This window comes from Salvelinus namaycush, chromosome 2 (genome assembly GCF_016432855.1).
Source record: "Salvelinus namaycush isolate Seneca chromosome 2, SaNama_1.0, whole genome shotgun sequence".
Taxonomy (NCBI): Eukaryota; Metazoa; Chordata; class Actinopteri; order Salmoniformes; family Salmonidae; genus Salvelinus; species Salvelinus namaycush.
The window spans coordinates 27,044,303-27,064,792 of record NC_052308.1 but is presented as its reverse complement, the minus strand read 5'-3'; the positions used below and the strand labels follow the sequence as shown (position 1 = coordinate 27,064,792).

The 20,490-nt window shown below is 45.6% G+C and overlaps 2 protein-coding genes across 3 annotated transcripts in view; one reads left to right on the top strand and one right to left on the bottom strand.

Annotated features, from left to right (window-relative positions):
* Positions 1-4,357, bottom strand: part of LOC120060690 (serine/threonine-protein phosphatase 6 regulatory subunit 2-like) — a 16,839-nt gene extending 12,482 nt beyond the window's left edge. The window contains exons 1-10 of one of the 2 annotated variants that reach the window (XM_039010094.1): positions 3,895-4,357; positions 3,312-3,430; positions 2,898-3,036; positions 2,706-2,804; positions 2,440-2,626; positions 1,377-1,514; positions 1,238-1,303; positions 1,022-1,134; positions 816-929; positions 557-677 (exon numbers count right to left, since the gene is read on the bottom strand). In XM_039010094.1, coding sequence (XP_038866022.1) covers positions 557-677; positions 816-929; positions 1,022-1,134; positions 1,238-1,303; positions 1,377-1,514; positions 2,440-2,626; positions 2,706-2,804; positions 2,898-3,025 — 966 coding nt within the window. In that variant the 5' untranslated portion in view covers positions 3,026-3,036; positions 3,312-3,430; positions 3,895-4,357. The remainder of the gene's footprint in view (positions 1-556; positions 678-815; positions 930-1,021; positions 1,135-1,237; positions 1,304-1,376; positions 1,515-2,439; positions 2,627-2,705; positions 2,805-2,897; positions 3,037-3,311; positions 3,431-3,894) is intronic. The other variant, XM_039010099.1, reaches the window with a different exon arrangement.
* On the top strand, positions 2,998-20,490 carry LOC120060705 (dnaJ homolog subfamily A member 2-like). The gene is made up of 10 exons (XM_039010112.1): positions 2,998-3,090; positions 4,436-4,554; positions 5,373-5,432; positions 5,943-6,178; positions 6,269-6,349; positions 13,098-13,231; positions 13,313-13,509; positions 17,665-17,809; positions 18,716-18,843; positions 18,966-20,490. Exons 2-10 carry the CDS (start codon positions 4,477-4,479, stop codon positions 19,152-19,154), a joined length of 1,248 nt encoding a protein of 415 aa, XP_038866040.1. The 5' UTR covers positions 2,998-3,090; positions 4,436-4,476; the 3' UTR covers positions 19,155-20,490.

Here is a 20,490-nt window from a genome sequence, read left to right as displayed (position 1 = left end):
GGTTATCTGTACAGCTGCCAGTGCCATCTTAATTTCCTTGCATTTTTTTCTCCTCTCCATTCTAGGCCTGTCTGCTCCCCCCCCCCTTCACCGGGCAGAGCAGGCAGGCCCAGTTGCCCTAGCGACTCCAAATACCACACAAACACAGCTTGTTCACATGCTGCTCCAGAGCCAGTACTGTACTTCCTTCAGACACGCACGCATCAAAACTTTGTTCCTTTGCACAATGTCTCCTGTTCACATTCGCTTTGTAATATCCAAACTCACCAAAAAGGACATTCAGTAGCGCCTACACACACACATCTATAACTTTATGAGCTGGATTGTCTGTCTTTACAATTTGTTTATTTTCATTTGCGCTCGTTCACTATTACTTGTGCTAATTTTGTTAGCATTCTGGTAATAGACACCCGATGGGCTTTTTTTAAACGTTTTTTGGTGCCCCCTTGTGCAGTAATACCGTAAATCCCAGGATGAGAAAAGGACGGTATGACAATATGAAAATCTGGATACCGCCCAACCCTGTGTGTGTGTGTCTGTGTGTGTGCAAGATTACCCCGGGAGGATCCAGCAGTAGTTGGTGGTAGTGTTTGAGGTGGGGTTGGACAGCCTGCAGGATGCTGCTGACGACACACCTTTCATATCCCAGAACACACACATCCAGCACACCATCCACTCTGGAACACACACACACACACCAAAGACACAGTTAGGATTTGTGAAAATCTGTGAGTCAAAGAGGGGCTAGCCTATGACCAAATTCCTATACATCCTATTCGGTAGGCTTTATAGGAATGTGAGAATGGAACACCCACCCCGGCCTCCTGATCTCCAGTAAGGTGAGAAGGACTTGAGTTCCGTAGACGATGCAGCTCTCTGTGCTCTCTCCCACAAACATGTTGTCCAGCAGCTGACTCACACACTCCTGCCTGCAGGAACACACAGGACAGAGAACATTACAGGAAGGTGTGTGTGTGTGTGTGTGTGTGTGTGTGTGAGAGAGAGAGAGAGAGAGACTTACGACTCCAGCACGGCGAGCAGAGGGTCGGCCTCAGAGTTCTCTTGGAGCTGATTGGCCTGGTCTCTGCTCAGACGGATGATGTCACACACAGTCTGGGACGCATTCGACTGTCTCTGAAACACATTCGGCTACATTACTCCTCTGACAGTACTCTAGTCATCAGTAGATTGTGTGTGTGTGTGTGTGTGTGTGTGTGTGTGTGTGTGTGTGTCTCACCTCCTTGTCTTTCCCAGGGTGAATGAGTTCTATGAGCCTCTGGGCCAGCCGCTCTTCATTCAACCACTGCAGAGGGAACACAAACACACCATTACATATTTTACATCACACAGAGGGTGTGTGTGTGTGTGTGACATACGTTGAGTGTGTCTTGTCGGAGAGGAGCAGGATCTACACAGCTGATGAGGCGTAGCAGGAGGTCCATCATTGCCGATGTGTTGATGTGTTTAAGAACCAGACCCAGGAAACCCTCCTTTCCCCGCAGGAAGAAGATCACCTACAGAGACCACAACACAACCACATCAACTGAAAACCTATATTTCAACAATATAGATTATTATAACCAAATGTATTAATCTACACTAGAGAGAAGAAATCTCCTTGCTCTGCAGGAAACGGAACACAACAACCAGATTAGAACCATTAAAGGGATTCTTCATGGTTTAGGCAATTAAGCCTTTTTCCCTACTTGCCGAGAGTCAGACGAACTCCCGGATACCATTTTTGTGTCTCCGCATGCAGTTTGAACGAAGTTGAATGTAGTATATTGTTAGCATAGCGCAATTGCTGGAAGTCTCCAGGAACTACTAGCAAGCTCCTCTCAAAAGCAGGGTAATAGACCTAACTACTCCAAAGCTGGGTGGTTGGTAATTTAGTCTTACAAAGCTATACAAGTCAATATTCTATAAATGTGTTAATTTGACTGATTATCATAAGAAACAAGATTCTATCCACTTCCTCATTCTACTCCACTGTCACAGAGATCGCAATGCTGTATCTGTCCCATTATTGCGTCTGTGAGCGCATGGGTAGTGCCACAGACAGATACAACATTGCAATCTCTATGTGACAAGGGGACAGAATGAGGAAGTGGATAGAACTTTGTTCCTTATGATTATCAGAAAAATTTACGAATTTATAAAATATTGATTACTATGTATAGCTTTGTAAGAATATAAATGACCAACCACCCAGCTTTGGAGTAGTTAGGTCCATTTCCCTGCTTTTGAAAGGAGCTGGCTAGTAGTTTGTGGAGACTTCCAACAAATGCACTAAGCTAACGATATACTACCTTCAAACTGCACACACAGACATAAAAATGGTATCCATGAGCTCGTCTGACTCTGGGTAAGTAGGAAATAAAATTGCCTAAACCCCGAAGTATCCCTTTAACTGTGTGCGAGATGTGTTTGTTACTGTACCTGTTCGGTCTTGCGTGTGATGAGGTTTCCAATGGTCTTGCTGAAGAAGGATGCGAGGAGGGGGTTGAGGGGAGGGGGCTGCTCCAGGAAGGTGTACAGGATGTCTAGAAGGGGCTTCTCTCCCCCCAGCTTATCATTTATCACCCCTACATCACTCGTCAGCAGCTCACATGCTATGTTAGGGTGCCTGGAACACACACACACAAGCTCAGTGAAGCATCCCAGTGACTGACTGGATGTACGTGCATGTGTGTGTATCGACTCACTTGAAGCGTTTGATCTCTTCCAGACCAGCAGGGGGCTCTGTGGTGATGAGGTGCAGCAGCTCTTGCATGCAGGTGTCCTGGGACAGGAAGACAAGCAGCCTGGGGCGCAGAGAGGAGCCAACAGACACTTGTTAGCATTGGAAATGCTAATGCTAATAAAAAAGTGTGCATGGGCTAATGCTAAAGGCTAACCTGCGGTTCTGGGCCTTGCACTCCTGCAGTACGTCCTCCTCCTCCATGAGCTCAGTGAGCGTGACATCTTCCTTCTCAAGCAGGGCCTCCAGCTGGGATGACGTGTGCAGGTCAAACTTCCAGAACATGGCTGCTGCTGCTGGGAGGAGAGACACAGTGAATAGAAAGACACCAACTTCACTGTGTATCATAGGTTTTGCAACTTTCACTTTTCTGTTTGGTCTTGTGTGTTATGGGGTTTCCTATGGTCTTGCTAAAGACGGATGCAAGGAGGGGGTATGATTGGGGGGGTGACAGTCAGACACACACCCTCAGTTTACAGGGGAAGCACTTTAAACCTGAAGTGAACAGATAGTCTAGATTGTACCTTTAAGTGAGCATAATGTGTCACATGTGAGTGTGTTTTCTTCTTACCTTAGTAAAACGTGTATCCTAGGTCAGACCTCTTCAGTCATTTATTTCAAATATGCAGGTAGGAATGGTCATGAATCTGTATGGATGATACACTTACACTCCATCACTACCTCTGCAACCTGAATGTGATAGAGAGATAACAGTAATTAGTGTGTTCCAGCACACACAGTTGGCTCTCCTTATCTTTAGGATGCAGTGCTGCTTAGCAAGGTGGCTAGCTATCCATGACTGTCAAATGTCTGAGCATATATTAGCTAGCTAGTAGGATCAGGATGTTGTTGCTAGCTTACGCGCTGCTAATTAACGTTAGACTGCGTATTTAGCCAGGCTGATTATTGCAATCTTGCCATGTCATAGCTACGACTATCTGAGAACTATCATCTCCACGATATCGTTGGGTTGAGAATTCTCAGCTAAGCTACGACAAGCACCTTGACTTTAGCTTCAGTGCGTCAGTGTTGTTAACCTGCTAACGTTAGCTGAGCATTTTGTTTATGTTCCAAACCAGTCAACTGGTGATGCACGTCCAGGTTATTTAACCAAATATGTCAGTAATCTGTCGAGTGTTTCCTTGTCAACTCACCAGAAGCTGCCTGACCCTTCCAACTGTGTATAGGACAATCCCAGGTTCAGTAAATTAGTTGTCACTTTTATCCTGAAGATTGGAGCAAGACAGAGAACGATTCTCACATATTTTAAATCAAAATGGCGGACACTATTGCGGGAACGAGCAATCAAATCTACGCCGAGCATGTGTGGTTTATTGTTGTACCAAAGATACTGCGCATCTTGAATATTCTTGACAAGTCCCACAAAAATGTGTAGCACCATTAAAACATAGCCCAGACTGCACGCCCCTAGTAAAAATAACAGGAGATTATTAAAATGCTAACTAGGCGGCCCAGTCAGAAGGGTACTTCCAACATTGACTAGCCGGCGTTATTCAAAACTGCAACTAGCCTAGAGATAGGTTTATACAAATAAATATGAATGCTTCATGCCTTCATGCCTCTGCTGCTCTCTGTAGCCTATCAGCTGACTGTCAGCACTGACCCATATTGACGCATTGCTTATGACGTTCCCACCCGGCTTGTTTATCTTCTCTCGTTTCCTTTCCTCGGCAGAAGGTGTTTCTGTCTGTAGTTGACTAACGTTAGCTAGCATTATGGCCAACGTTGTGGATACCAAGCTCTACGACATCCTCGGAGTTTCACCCTCCGCCTCAGAAAACGACCTAAAGAAGGTAAGTGACTGGTGTTATGTAAAGAAATAATACACAATCAGCGCCGACAGGAAATTATATGACCCCAAAACAGGGTTGATGTGGCCTTACCAACACTATTCAGATGCTAAGCTAATTTAGCTAGTTAAACTATCGCTAGTTAACGTTAGCTAGCTAATCATGCGAGTTAGCCAGTGCATATTCTGGGGCAAATATCTAATGAAAAGCAAGTATTTCTCTGATTTGAAAAGCGCGATTTAAAGCAGCTAGTTAACTAGTTAGTTAACTACCTGTTGGGAATTTGGGTATATGTATATGAAACTAGGCCTACCGTCCTTACGCATAGAAACGTAGCACAGGCAGCGGCCGATCGTTGCTAGGCAGTGCAGACTGCTGCGCGAAGTTAGCTGCAGTAGCTAGCTAACGCTAGCGTAAGATGCTGCGCTAGCTGGCAGAGTAAAACCATATAGAGGTACTAGGTATGTTATTTGCTAGTTATAGCCAGCTAGTACATAATGAGCTCGGGATTTATCTAATTTGTTTGGTAATGTTAGCTAACTACATATATTATTGTTAGCTAATATGGTCTAAAGTTACTCACACTCTGTCGTCATGTTTTTGACAGATACTAATTTACAGATTGCTATTTTACTAGGGATTGTCATGAGGAGGATGATTATGTTAATCATGCTAGCTAGCTAACGTTAGAATATTTTCAGATTCACCAAGTGTTTCTCTTGCCGCAGCAGCAGGGTAAAGCTACGCAGTTAGAAAATGTTGGCCCTACAACAGCCCACTCCCAGACAGTGACTGATAATGTAGGTCTCTCTTGTGTTCAGGCATACCGCAAATTGGCCAAAGAATTTCACCCTGATAAGAACCCAGATGCCGGGGACAAGGTAAGAGACAGGCAGTTACACAATCACAACATGACACAGTACACACAACACGATTCACAGCAGCACATAACACTGATCAAGCCACATCATGACCACTAGTTATGGTAGTACCATCACATGGTATCTGTATTGTGCAGTAACAGAGACTGGTAATCAATCGCTTTTGGTATTACTCAAATGGCCTCCTCTCCAGAGCAAGAGTGCACCAGCTAATCTGTTGAGGCACCCTCTTTCCTGGTCTCCTTTGGTTCATCTGCAGCACTGCCCCAACCGGCATCTTCTTCTGCATCTCTATCATCTGACCTGTGTAACATCAGTGCAGATGAAGGAGAGGAAACCTAGACTATTGAGATGAGAGGATCTGTGAGACAACAACGTGATGATTGTTCATGTGGATTTAAAGTTAACAGTATGAAAAATGTCACCTGATGAAGTAGAATGTCTGTGGGAGGTAGTTATGATGGACAATGGCAGGTTCCTCCCTAATGATCCCCCCCCCATCTCTCCCAGTTTAAGGAGATAAGTTTTGCGTATGAGGTGCTGACCAATCCAGAAAAGAAGGAGCTATATGACCGCTATGGAGAGCAGGGGCTGCGGGAGGGAGGTGGTGGAGGGGCTGGCATGGATGACATCTTCTCCCACATCTTTGGAGGGGGGCTGTTTGGCTTCATGGGGGGGCAGGGACGCGGAGGGGGAGGACGCAACGGAGGGCGCAGGAGAGGCGAGGACATGGTGCATCCCCTCAAGTGAGTGACAGTTATTCTCCCTTCACATCTATGGTCCTCATCCAGACATATTATTTTAGTTATGCCTTACCCTGCCTACCTGTCTAACAGAGTTTCACTGGAAGACCTCTACAATGGTAAAACAACCAAACTACAACTCAGCAAGAATGTCCTGTGTGCTTCCTGCAATGGGTGAGTCTACACACACACTTTAAAATAATGTAATTCACATGGAGATCAATGTTGGTAGTTGCTGAGCTACTACACTTTTTGAAATACACTGAACAAAAATATAAATGCAACAATTTCTAATATTTTACTGAGTTACAGTTCATAAAAGGAAATCAGTCAATTGAAATGAATTTATTAGGACCTATCTATGGATTTTACATGTCTTGGAATACAGATAGAGTATGTGAGCGGAGCTGGAGCGTCGACCTTTTCGCCCGCACCAATTTTGCTCCAGTAGTGCTCACTTCACGAGGTCAGGGCATGCCGGGCTCACCATGCATTTGTAGTCTACTTGTGTTTTTATTAGATTTTTTTAAATTTCACGTTTATTTAACCATGTAGGCCAGTTGAGAACAAATTCTCATTTACAACTGCGACCTGGCCAACATAAAGCAAAGCAGTGTGACAAAAACAACACAGAGTTACACATAAACAAACGTACAGTCAATAACACAATAGAAAAATCAATGTACAGTGTGTGCAAATGTAGAGAGGCAATAAATAGGCCATAGAGGTGAAATAATTACTATTTATTATTAACACTTGAGTGATAGATGAGGTAGTTGTGTGGGCTATTTACAGATGGGCTGTATAAAAGTGCAATGATCGGTAAGCTGCTCTGACAGCTGATGCTAAAAGTTAGAGAAGGAGATATAAGACTCCAGCTTCAGTGATTATTATTATTTATTTTTTTACAATTCGTTCCAGTCATTGGCAGCAGAGAACTGGAAGGAAAGGCGGCCAAAGGAAGTGTTGGCTTTTGGGGATGACCAGTGAAATATACCTGCTGGAGCACGTGCTACGGGTGGCTGCTATGATGACCAGTGAGCTGAGATAAGGCAGGGCTTTACCTAGCAAAGACTTATAGATGACCTGGAGCCAGTGGGTTTGGCGACTAATATGTAGTGAGGGTCAGCCAACAAGTGCTGCTATAGCCCCTTTCTTTAACTACTGTCATTGAGTTTGCTAAATATTTTCATAAAGAAACGGATAAAAAAACACACTTGCAAAAATAAGGTGACTTACAAAGATGAGGACCAAGAGCGACTGCGGTGATGTAGTGTCCACAACTAAAGAATCATTGTGGAATCTGAAAAGACATGCATCGCTGCTGGCCTGCTCTCTAGGCTCCATCGCATGAGCCTGAAGTCACAGACTGGCCAAACTCGTGTTTCTAAAAATGAATTCAAAGGCACTAATAAGGCATTTTTTGTTTAATTTGTATTTAATTCTATGTCACAGCCTATAGTGTATTCGGAAAGTATTCAGACCCCTTGACTTTTTCCACTTTGTTACGTTACAGCCTTATTCTAAAATGGATTATAGTCTCCCCCCCCCCCCCCCTCAATCTACACAAAATACCCCATAATGAAGCAAAAACTGGTTTTTAGAAATGTTGGCAAATATTAAAAATAAAAAACGGAAATATCGCAAGTATTCGACTCTTGACTCAGTACTTTGTTGAAGCACTTTGGCAATGATTACAGCCTCAAGCCTTCTTGGGTATGACGTTACAAGCTTGGCACACCTGTATTTGGGGAGATTCTCCCATTTCTTCTCTGCAGATCCTCTCAAGCTCTGTCAGGTTGGGTGGCGTCGCTGGTCACCTATTTTCAGGTCTCGCCAGAGATGTCCGGGCTCTGGCTGGACCACTCAAGGACATTCAGACGCTTGTCCCGAAGCCACACCTGCATTGTCTTGGCTGTGTTTTTAAAGTTGTTGTCCTGTTGGAAGGTGAACATTCACCCCAGTCTGAGGTCCTGAGTGCTCTGGAGCATGTTTTCATCAAGGATCTCTCTGTACTTTGCTCCGTTCATCTTTCCCTTGATCCTGACTAGTCTCCCAGTCCCTGCTGCTGAAAAACATCCCCACAGCATGATGCTGCCACCACCATGCTTCACCAAAGGGATGGTGCCGGGTTTCCTCCTGACGTGACGGTTGACATTCAGGCCAAAGAGTTCAATCTTGGTTTCATCAGACCAGAGAATCTTGTTTCTCATGGTCTGAGAGTCCTTTAGGTGCCTTTTGGAAAATCTAAGTGGGCTGTCATGTGCCTTTTACTGGGGAGTGGCTTCTGTCTGGCCACTCTACCATAAAATATTGATTGGTGGTGTGCTGCAGAGATGGTTGTCCTCCTGGAAGGTTCTCCCATCTCCACAGAGGAACTCTAGAGCACTGTCAGTGACCATTGGGTTCTTGGTCACCTCCCTAACCAAGATTGCTCTGGCCACCCGATTGCTCAGGTGGCCAGTTCTAGGAAGAGTCTTGGTGGTTCCAAACTTCTTCCATTTCAGAAGGATGGGGACCTTCAATGCTGCAGACATTTTTTGGTACCCGTCCCTAAATCTGTGCCTTGACACAATCCTGTCTCGGAGCTCTACGGACAATTCCTTCGACCTCATGACTTGGTTTTTGCTCTGACATGCACTGTCAACTGTGGGACCTTTTTATATAGACGGGTGTGTGCTTTTCCAAATCATGTCCAATCAATTGAATTTACCTCAGGTGGACTCCAATCAAGTTGTAGAAACATCTCAAGGATGACCAATGGAAACTGGATTCACCTGAGCTCAATTTCAAGTCTCATACCAAAGGGTCTGAATACTTTTAAATGAATAAGGTATTTCAGTTTTTTTTATTTTTAATACATTTGCAAAAAATGTATGAACTGTTGGCTTTGTCATTATGCAAATAGTCTGAGTAGCCATTTGATTAGATGTTCAGGAGTCTTATGGCTTGGGGGTAGAAGCTGTTTAGAAGCCTCTTGGACCTAGACTTGGCGCTCCGGTACTGCTTGCCGTGCAGTGGCAGAGAGAACAGTCTATAACTAGGGTGGCTGGAGTCCATGACAATTTTTCGGGCCTTCCTCTGACACCGCCTGGTAGAGAGGGCCTGGATGGCAGGAAGCTTGCCCCCAGTGATGTACTGGGCTGTACGCACTACCCTTTGTAGTGCCTTTGCGGTCGGATGCCGAGCAGTTGCCATACCAGGCAGTGACGCAACCAGTCAGGATGCTCTCGATGGTGCAGCTGTTGAACCTTTTGAGGATCTGAGGACCCATGCCAAATCTTTTCAGTCTCCTGAGGGGAGAATAGGTTTTGTTGTGCCCTCCTCACGACTGTTTGGTGTGCTTGGACCATGTTAGTTTGTTGGTGATGTGGACACCAAGGAACTTGAAGCTCTCAGCTTGCTCCACTACAGTCCCATCGATGAGAATAGGGGTGTGCTCGGTCCTCCTTTTCCTGTAGTCCACAATCATCACATTGAGTGAGAGGTTGTTGTCCTGGCACTATACTGCCAGGTCTCTGACCTCCTCCCTATAGGCTGTCTCGTTGTTGTCGGTGATCAGGCCGACCACTGTTGTCATCGGCAAACTTAATGATGGTGTTGGAGTCGTGCCTGGCTGTGCAGTCATGAGTGAATAGGGAGTACAGGAGGGGACTGAGCACGCACCCCTGAGGGGCCCCTGTGTTGAGGATCAGCCTGGAGCATGTGTTGTTACCTACCCTTACCACCTGGGGGCGGCCTGTCAGGAAGTCCAGGATCCAGTTGCAGAGGGAGGTGTTTATTCCCAGGGTCCTTAGCTTAGTGATGAGCTTTGCGGGCACTATGGTTTTGAACGCTGAGCTGTAGTCAATGAATAGCATTCTCACGTAGGTGTTCCTTTTGTCCAGGTGGGAAAGGGCAGTGTGGAGTGCAATCGAGATTGCATCATCTGTGGATCTGTTTGGACGGTATGCAAATTGGAGTGTGTCTAGGGTTTCTGGGATAATGGTGTTGTGAGCCATGACCAGCCTTTCAAAGCACTTCATGGCTACAGACGTGAGTGCTACGGGTTGGTAGTCATTTAGGCAGGTTACCTTCGTGTTCTTGGGCACAGGGACTATGGTGGTCTGCTTGTAACACGTTGATATTACTGACTCAGTCAGGGATCGGTTGAAAATGTCAGTGAACACACTTTGCAGTTGACCAGAGCATGCTCGCAGTACACGTACTGGTAATCCGTCTGGCCCTGCAGCCTTGTGAATGTTGACCTGTTTAAAGGTCTTACTCACATCGGCTGCGGAAAGTGTGATCACATGGTCTTCCGGAACAGCTGGTGCTCTAATGCATGTTTCAGTGTTATTTGCCTCGAAGCGAGCATAGAAGTAGTTTAGCTCATCTGGTAGGCTCGTGTCACTTGGCAGCTCTCGGCTATGCTTCCCTTTGTAGTCTAATGGTTTGCAAGCCCTGCCACATCCGACGAGCATCAGAGCCGGTGTAGTACGATCCGAACTTAGTCCTGTATTAATGCTTTGCCTGTTTGATGGTTCGTCAGAGGGCATAGCGGGATTTCTTATAAGCTTCCGGGTTAGTGTCCCGCTCCTTGAAAGCGGCAGCTCTACCCTTTAGCTCAGTGCGGATGTTGCCTATAATCCATGGCTTCTGGTTTGGGGTATGTACGTACGGTCACTGTGGGGACGACGTCATTGATGCACTTATTGATGGAGCCAATGAGTGATGTGGTGTACTCCTCAATGCCATCAGAGGGATCCCGGAACATATTCCAGTCTGTGCTAGCAAAATAGTAGCTTAGCATCTGCTTCATCTGTACACAATTGATCACAATGTATTTCTTTGTAGGCTATAAACTAAATAATTCATTTTTGTTCCTTCTTAGGCTCCCTGTCTGGCTCCTGACCTATTTAGAGGGTTTTATATGCAGTTTTAATATGACATGTAGCCTATTTGAAGTTCTGAGCACTTACATTCACCTTTTTCATGTTTATTAAAATACTTTTCATTCAAATCATATGGTTTGGTTTCAATACTTAAAAAACAAATGAAAGGTCCAGGTAGTCACAAATAGATGGGTGTTGGATAAATTGTGATTTTAATGAAGGGATTGAATTTGGAGCTGCAATGGAGCTGCAATTTTGAGCTCGGAGCGGTTTTTGTCAGAGCAGTTGGAAAGGACGTGGTGCGCCGTAGCAGTGCAGTGCTCCATGAGCGGGATTTCCATTTTCAATTCCGCTCACATACACTGACAGATACGTATCTGTTGGTCACAGATACCATGTGGGTTGGTAGGGGCGTGGATCAGAAAACCAGTCCGTATCTGGTGTGACCACCATTTGCCTCATGCAGCGCGACACATCTCCGTCGCATAGAGTTGATCAGGCTGTTGTTTGTGGCCTGTGGAACGTTGTCCCACTCCTCTTCAATGGTTGTGCGGATTTGATGGATATTGGCGGGAACTGGACACGCTGTCATACGATCTAGAGCATCCCAAACATGCTCAATGGGTGTGTATGCAGGCCATGGAAGAACTTTCCAGCTTCCAGGAATTGTGTGCAGATACTTGCGTCATGAGGCCGTGCATTATCATGCTGAAACATGAGGTGATGTTGGCGGGTGAATGGCATGACAATGGGCCTAAGGATTTTGTCACAATATCTGTGCATTCAAAATGTCATCAATAAAAAAGGCAATTGTGTTCGTTGTCCGTAGCTTATGCTTGACCATTCCATAAACCCACCGTCACCATGAGGCACTCTGTTCACAACGCTGACATCAGCAAACCGCTCGCCCACATGACATCGTACACGCTGTGTGCCATTTGCATGGTACCAGTTGAAACCGGGATTGATCTGTGAAGAGCACAGTTCTCCAGTGGCCATCGAAGATGAGCATTTACCCATAGGTGTTGGTTACGACGGCGAACTGCAATCAGGTCAAGACCCTGGTGAGGACGATGAGCTTCCTTGAGACGGTTTCTGACAATTTGTGCAGAAATACTTTAGTTGTTCAAACACAGTTTCATCAGATGTCTGGTTGGCTGGTCTCAGACAATCCCGCAGGTGAAGAAGCCGGTTGTGGAAGTCCTGGGCTGGCGTGGTTACATGTGGTCTGCGGTTGTGAGGCCAGTTGGACGTACTGTCAAATTATCTAAAATGACGTTGGCAGCTTATGGTAGATAAATGAACATTAAATTATCTGGCAACAGCTCTGGTGGACATTCCTGCAGTAGCATGCCAATTGCAAGCTACTTGAGTACCGAGATGAGATCCTCAGACCCCTTGTGAGACCATATGCTGACACATGCACATTTGTGGCCTGCTGGAGGTCATTTTGCAGGGCTCTGGCAGTGCTCCTCCTTGCACAAAGGCAGAGGTAGCGGTCCTGCTGCTGGGTTGTTGCCCTCCTATGGCCTCCTGAACGTCTCCTGATGTACTGGCCTGTCTCCTGGTAGCGCCTCCATGCTCTGGACACTACGCTGACAGACACAGCAAACCTTCTTGCCACAGCTCGCATTGATGTGCCATCCTGGATGAGCTGCACTACCTGAGCCACTTGTGTGGGTTGTAGACTCCGTCTCATGCTACCACTAGAGTGAAAGTACCGCCAGCATTCAAAAGTGACCAAAACATCAGCCAGGAAGCATAGGAACTGAGAAGTGGTCTGTGGTCACCACCTGCAGAACCACTCCTTTATTGGGGGTGTCTTGCTAATTGCCTATAATTTCCACCTGTTGTCTATTCCATTTGCACAACAGCATGTGAAATGTATTGTCAATCAGTGTTGCTTCCTAAGTGGACAGTTTGATTTCACAGAAGTGTGATTGACTTGGAGTTACATTGTGTTGTTTAAGTGTTCCCTTTATTTTTTTGAGCAGTGTATATTGCTTAATGTGATAATTGACTCTCCTCTCTCTCTGGTCCGTCTCCAGTGCCGGGGGTAAGGCGGGGGCGGTGCAGAAGTGCGTGGCCTGCAGAGGGAGAGGCATGAGGATCATGATCAGACAGCTGGCTCCTGGCATGGTCCAACAGATGCAGTCAGTGTGCACAGACTGCAACGGAGAGGGTAGGACCACACACACTGCAATAATGAATACACTATAAAAAGTAACATTTTTGTTAGGAAACTAATTTGTGTTTTGTATAGGGGAGGTGATCAGTGAGAAGGACCGCTGTAAGAAGTGTGAGGGTCGTAAGGTGAACAAGGAGACCAAGCTGTTGGAGGTCCATGTTGATAAAGGCATGAGGCATGGCCAGAAAATAAGCTTCACTGGAGAGGCTGACCAAGCCCCAGGCACTGAGCCTGGAGACATCCTACTGGTCCTACAGGAGAAGGAGCATGAGGTAAAACGCACACACACACTGTAGCAGAGAGTACTCAAAGACTTAAATAAACTGCTCAGGAAACCTGACTAACAGAAATGGAATAATGTGTCCCTGAACAAAGGGAGGGTCAAAAGTAACAGTCAGTATCTGGTGTGGCCACCAGCTGCATTAAGTACTGCAGTGTATCTCCCCATGGACTACACCAGATTTACCAGTTCTTGCTGTGAGATGTTACCCCACTCTTCAACCAAGGCACCTGCATGTTCCTGGACATTTCTGGGGGGAATGGCCCTAGCCCTCCCCCTCCGATCGAACAGGTCCCAGATGTGATCAATGGGATTGAGATCCGGGCTCTTTGCTGGCCATGGCAGAACACTGACATTCCTGTCTTGCAGGAAATCACGCACAGAACGAGCAGTATGGCTGGTGGCATTGTCATGCTGGAGGGTCATGTCAGGATGAGCCTGCAGGAAGGGTACCACATGAGGGAGGAGGATGTCTTCCCTGTAACGCACAGTGTTGATTGCCTGCAATGACAACAAGCTCAGTCTGATGATGCTGTGACACACCGCCCCAGACCATGACGGACCCTCCACCTCGATCCCGCTCCAGAGTAGAGGCCTCGGTGTAACGCTCATTCCTTTGACGATAAACACGAATCCGACCATCACCCCTGGTGAGACAAAACTGAGACTCGTCAGTGAAGAGCACTTTTTGCCAGTCCTGTCTGGTCTAGTGACGGTGGGTTTGTGCTCATAGGCAACGTTGTTGCCAGTGATGTCTGGTGAGGACCTGCCTTACAACAGGCCTACAAGCCCTCAATCCAGCCTCTCTCAGCCTATTGCGGACAGTCTGAGCACTGATGAAGGGATTGTGCGTTCCTTGTGTAACTCGGGCAGTTGTTGGTTCCATCCTGTACCTGTCCCGCTGGTGTGATGTTCGTATGTACCGATCCTGTGCAGGTGTTGTTACACGTGGTCTGCCACTGCGAGGATGATCAGTTGTCCGTGCTGTCTTAGGTGTCTCACAGTACAGACATTGCAATTTATTGCCCTGGCTACATCTGCAGTCCTCATGCCTCCTTGCAGCATGCCTAAGGCACGTTCACGCAGATGAGCAACAACCCTGGGCATCTTTCTTTTGGTGTTTTTCAGAGTCTGTAGAAAGGCCTCTTTTAGTGTCCTACGTTTTCATAACTGTGACCTTAATTGCCTACTGTCTGTAAGCTGTTAGTGTCTTAAGGACCGTTCCACAGCTGCATGTTCATTAATTGTTTATGGTTCATTGAACAAGTATGGGAAACAGTGTTTAAACCCTTTACAATGAAGATCTGTGAAGTTATTTGGATTTTTACGAATTATCTTTGAAAGACAGGGTCCTGAAAAAGGGAAGTTTATTTTTTTGCTGTGTGTGTGTAGATACCTTCATGCATACATATACACATAATTCAAAAATCATGGGCGTTAATATGGAATTGGATCCCCCTTTGCTGCTATAACAGCCTCAACTCTTCTGGGAAGGCTTTCCACGAAATGTTGGAAAGTTGCTTCGGAGACTTGGTTCCATTCAGCCACAAGGGCATTAGTGAGGTCGGGCACTGATGTTGGGCGATTAGTCCTGGCGTTCTAATTCATCCCAAAGGAGTTTGATAGGGTTGAGGTCAGGGCTCTGCAGGCCAGTCAAGTTCTTCCACACCGATCTCGGCAAACCATTTCTGTATGGACATCGCTTTGTGCACGGGGGCATTGTCATGCTGAAACAGGAAAGAGCCTTCCCCAAACTGTTGCTATAAAGTTGTCATTGTATGTTGGAGTGTTAAGATTTCCCTTCACTGGAACTCTGGGGCCTAGCCTGAAGAATGTAAAACAGGCCCAGACCATTATTCCTCCTACAACAAACTTTACAGTTGGCACTATGCATTCGGGCAGGTAGCGTTCTCCTGGCATCCGTCAAACCCAGTTTTGCCAGATGGTGAAGCGTCATTCATCACTCCAGAGAATGCGTTTCCACTACTCCTGAGTCCAATGGTGGCAAACTTTACACCACTCCAGCCGGAGCTTGTCATTGCGCATGGTGATCTGACTTGTTGGAAAGGTGGCATCCTATGACTGTGCCACGTTGAAAGTCACTGAGCTGATTTTAGACACCTATCAGCAACGGGTGTGGCTGAAATAGCCAAATTTGAAGCTGTGTCCTAATAGTTTTGGCCGTGTGTGTGTAATAAAAATAATATATATATATATATATATTACAGTATCAGTCAAAAGTTTGGACACACCTACTCATTCAAGGGTTTTCTTTATTTTGTACAATTTTCTACATTGTTGAATTAATAGTGAAGACAAACTCTGAAATAACTCATATGGAGTCATGTAGTAACCCAAAAACTGTTAAACAAATCAAAATATATTTGCGATTGTTCAAAGTAGCCACCCTTTGCCTTGACCGCTTTGCACACTCTTGGCATTATCTCAACCACATATGCTGAGCACTTGTTGGCTGCTTTTCCTTCACTTTGCGGTCCAACTCATCCCAAACCATCTGTTGGGTTGAGGTCGAATAGCTCTTACATAGCCTGGAGGTGTGTTGGGTCATTGTCCTGTTGAAAAACAAATGATAGTCCCATTTAAGCAAAAACCAGATGGGATGGCATATCGCTGCAGAATGCTGTTGTAGCCATGCTGGTTAAGTGTGCCTTGAATTCTAAATAAATCCCTGACCGTGTCACCAGCAAAGCACCCCCCACACCATCACACCACCTCCTACATGCTTCACGGTGGGAACCACACATGCAGAGATCATCCGTTCACCTACTCTGCATCTCACAAAGACACGGCGGTTGGCTCCAAGAATCTCTAATTTGGACACCAGACCAAAGGACAGATTTCCACCAATCTAAGTTCTTGACCCAAGCAAGTCTCACACAGTCTCCTCTGAACAGTTGATGTCTGTTACTTGAACTCTGAAACATTTATTTGGGCTGCAATTTCTGAGGCTGGTAATTCTAATGAACTTATCCTCTGCAGCAGAGGTAACTGCTGCGATCCTCATGAGAGAGCCAGTTTCATCATAGCGCTTGATGGTTTTTGTGACTGCACTTGAATAAACTTTCAAAGTTCTTGAAATTTTCCGTATTGACTGACCTTTATGTCTTAAAGTAATGATGGACTGTTGTTTCTCTTTGCTTATTTGAGCTGTTCTTGCCATTATGGACTTGGTCTTTTACCAAATAGGGCTATCTTCTGTATACAAACCCTACCTTGTCACAACATAAACTGGTTTGCTCAAACTCATGAAGAAGGAAAGAAATTCCACATGAACTTTTAACAAGGCACACCTGTTAATTGAAATGCATTCCAGGTGACTAACTCTTGATGCTGGTTGAGAGAATGCCAAGAGTGTGCTAAGCTGTCATCAAGGCAAAGGATGGCTACTTTGAAGAATCTCAAATATAAAATATATTTTGATTTGTTTAACCATTTTTGGGTTACCACAATGTTCCATGTGTTATTTCATAGTTTGTGTTCACTATTATTCTACAGTGTAGAAAAGTAAAAATAAAGAAAAACCTTTGAATGAGTAGGTGTGCCCAAACTTTTGACGTGTGTGTGTGTGTACAAAAATATAAATGCAACATGTAAAAGGTTGGTTTCATGAGCTGAAATAAAAGATCCCAGAAATTGTCCATATGCACAAAATATTATTTCTCTCAAATGTGGTGCCCAAATGTGTTTATGTCCCTGTTAGTGAGCATTTCTCCTTTGCCAGGATAGTCTAGCGACCTGACAGGTGGGGCATATCAAGAAGCTGATTAAACATCATGGTCGTAACACCTGTGCACCTTGTGCTGGGAACAATAGAAGGCACTCAACACTGCACATTTTAATCACCCAACACAATGCCACAGATGTCTCAAGTTGAGGGAGTGTGCAATTGGCATGTTTACTGCCAGAGAATCAATGACTATGTACATAGGACAGCAGTCTAAGGTGGAGGATAGAGTCTGGGTGGTAGCTGGCCAGTGACAAAATGTTTTAGCTTCCTCTCTGAAGGTGGCCCTCAATTCCCATTTCCTGAGTTTGAGACAATCCTGAAACGCTCTCGCCGACTTGTCACCCAGAGAGGTTGGGTCAAAGTACTGATAAAATGTTAATTATTGAGTGTGTTCTGCAGGAGTTCCGTCGTGATGGCCATGACCTCCACATGACCCAGCGTATTGGCCTGGTGGAAGCGCTGTGTGGCTTTCAGTTGGCGGTCACACACCTCGACGGACGCCAGCTCGCCGTCAAATATCCCCCTGGCAAGGTCATAGACCCAGGTAAACCCACACCACTCCACAACACACACACACACACCGCTTCAAGTTTAAAGGGGGCCTGAACTTCCTGATTTTTGCCTAGTTTTTTGGCTTGGTCATTAAGAAATGCAGCAGCCATGACTGAAGCCAAACGAGAGTGGTTTAATGTGGGTGTCTCTGTGTGTGTTCGGATGTGGCAAGCGTTTGTACAGTCACTCGTTTGTACAGCACACAGTATTCACTCACGCTTATAACTTGAAACAGTCTAACCAGGTCTTGTGTCTTGAAGTCGCTTAGGCTTGCTAGTGCTAGCCAACTTCTTTCGCCAATTAGCTTCAGCTGGCTGGTGTGCGACCGTGGCAAAGTTGGTTTGACATCAGATAGCCTAATTCTGGGGCTAGTTAGTGACCGTCAATAAATAGCAAAATGGGACAATATTGTCATGTTGCACATCTTTTTAAATGCTTTCGATATTTCTACAATTTATAGATGGTTTGAGGTGTTTAAATAATTGAAATTGGGAGTTATTGACATTTTAAAATATTGTCCCATGTACACTGTAATTTACTTATGGTCCCTAACTTGCCCCATAGGGATGTCAAATACAAATTGCCCATGGTCATTACGATCGGGTCGCATGCAGCTTCGGTCCGAATTCATGATTACTTGTGTGCTGCCAGCTGTGGGCAGGATTGAAATAAACCCAACCAAAGGAACACTTACGGTACCCTTCATTCCGTGACGTACCATTTTTTTGGAGAATGACTTTATGATCATACTTCTACTTTGTAGTACATTTTGACATGATAATTCTGACTCCTATCGATGCCAAATAGGACGTTTTCAAAACGAGAAGTTGCTTTTTAGGGGCAGTCGCTCTTTAACTTTATCTATTTTGCTTGCCCTGTATCATTATGTGTGTGTCAGGTTGTATCCGGGTGGTGAAGGGAGAGGGTATGCCTCAGTACAGGAACCCATTTGAGAAGGGAGATCTGTTCATCAAGTTTGATGTCCAGTTCCCTGACAACAACTGGATCAGCCCCGAGAAACTCACCGTGAGTACCTCTGAGAACCAAATAGCCCGCCCAAGGTGTCTGGTGCATCACACATTGTCTTAACCTTTACTTTGTGTACGTAATTTACAGAATGTGTGTTTTTTTTACCTGTGTGTGTTTAGGAGTTGGAGGACCTGCTGCCTGCGCGTGCAGATGGACCAGTCATCTCGTCGGAGGCAGAGGAGGTTGACCTCCAGGACTGTGAGGTCAGAGGTCAGGGGTCAGCGGGGGCCAGAAGGGAGGCCTACAATGATAGCTCTGATGAGGAGGGGGGGCCGCACGGCCCAGGGGTACAGTGTGCCCACCAGTAGACTGAATACACACACACCCCGACAACCCTTTCTCCATTCTGTGTGCCCATCTGTTGTGAGGGAAGGGCACCTCCCTACTGCACCCTGCCCAGGTCCCATCAGGACCCTCCACCCTCTTCATTCCACAATCAGTGTGTGGGTGTGGTCAGCAGGCTGTGCTGGATGTGTGGTGGCCATTTGACATCCTAGGATTTTAGGCTCTACTGCTGTCTTTGGAAACGTCATTTGCGAACCTTTGTATAAAATGAAAATATTGTCTGGAAAAATACATTCACTTATCTTCTAACAGGCTTCAGTGTCGTAGTCTAGTCTGTCACATCAGCGCATGCTGAAAAGACATTTAACACAGGCCTACCATAGCCCCTGGCCTACACGGCAGCCTGCTGAGCCACACAGGAAGTGATTGCATCACTTTCTGTAAGCTCAAACTCTTCTCATCACTGAGTTACCTGGGAACTTCCTGGCTCAGATTTATCTCCACCAATCACATAGCTTGAATCTTTAGGCTTATTTACCTTTCAGTCAGAAAAAAATGATTCTTCTGCGTGAGGATTGTGTGCTTTTGCACATCCGTGCGTGTGACCACAGAGTTTTTGTCTGAGTAGCATACTCTATTCCTCTTTCTAAACTCGGGCAAGCAAGGCTCTCTGTCTGTGTGTGTGTGTGAGCTGCTGGCTTCTCTACTCATAGCAGTTTGTACTCTGTGTGTAGTGGCAGTGTGAGTGATGACCTCATGTTTATGCTCAATTAAAGATAAAAACATCTGAATTTGTTGAACTTGTCCCACCTTGACCTTTTAACCCTCGACCCGAAACCTCTGTATTATACACAACTCTCCATGCCAGTAGAACTGTCACATGCCATCTCCAACTTCCATTCCCGTAGCTCTGTAAATACCAGCCACAACCCCATCCCCTGTGCACGGTTGCATCTCAGTACTCTTCAGCTGCCTCCTCCCTTCCTATCCAAATTCCTGTCCTTCATCTGCACTAATGGGACAAAACAGCAGGGTCATGTTCAGTTGGCACAAATTAGAAAATGTTTTGATCACAACCTAAAAAACACTTTCATTTCCAGTTTCAAAACATTTAGCTACAGTCTGCCTATTTCCTTTCTCCTGTCCAGTTCTGTGAGACCAGTGCAGATGGAGAGGATAGGAGGCTACTTTAGACTGTAGAGATGTAGTCATGTGACTGTCACTGTAAATATGAAATAGGCCACTGGAGGGACACGCTTCAGACCAACAGACAGGCTTTATTTAGTAAGTGATATTATTGTTGATGCTCATGTTTGTCAGGATGACAATTGAACTGTATAATAAACTCTGTCACCATCA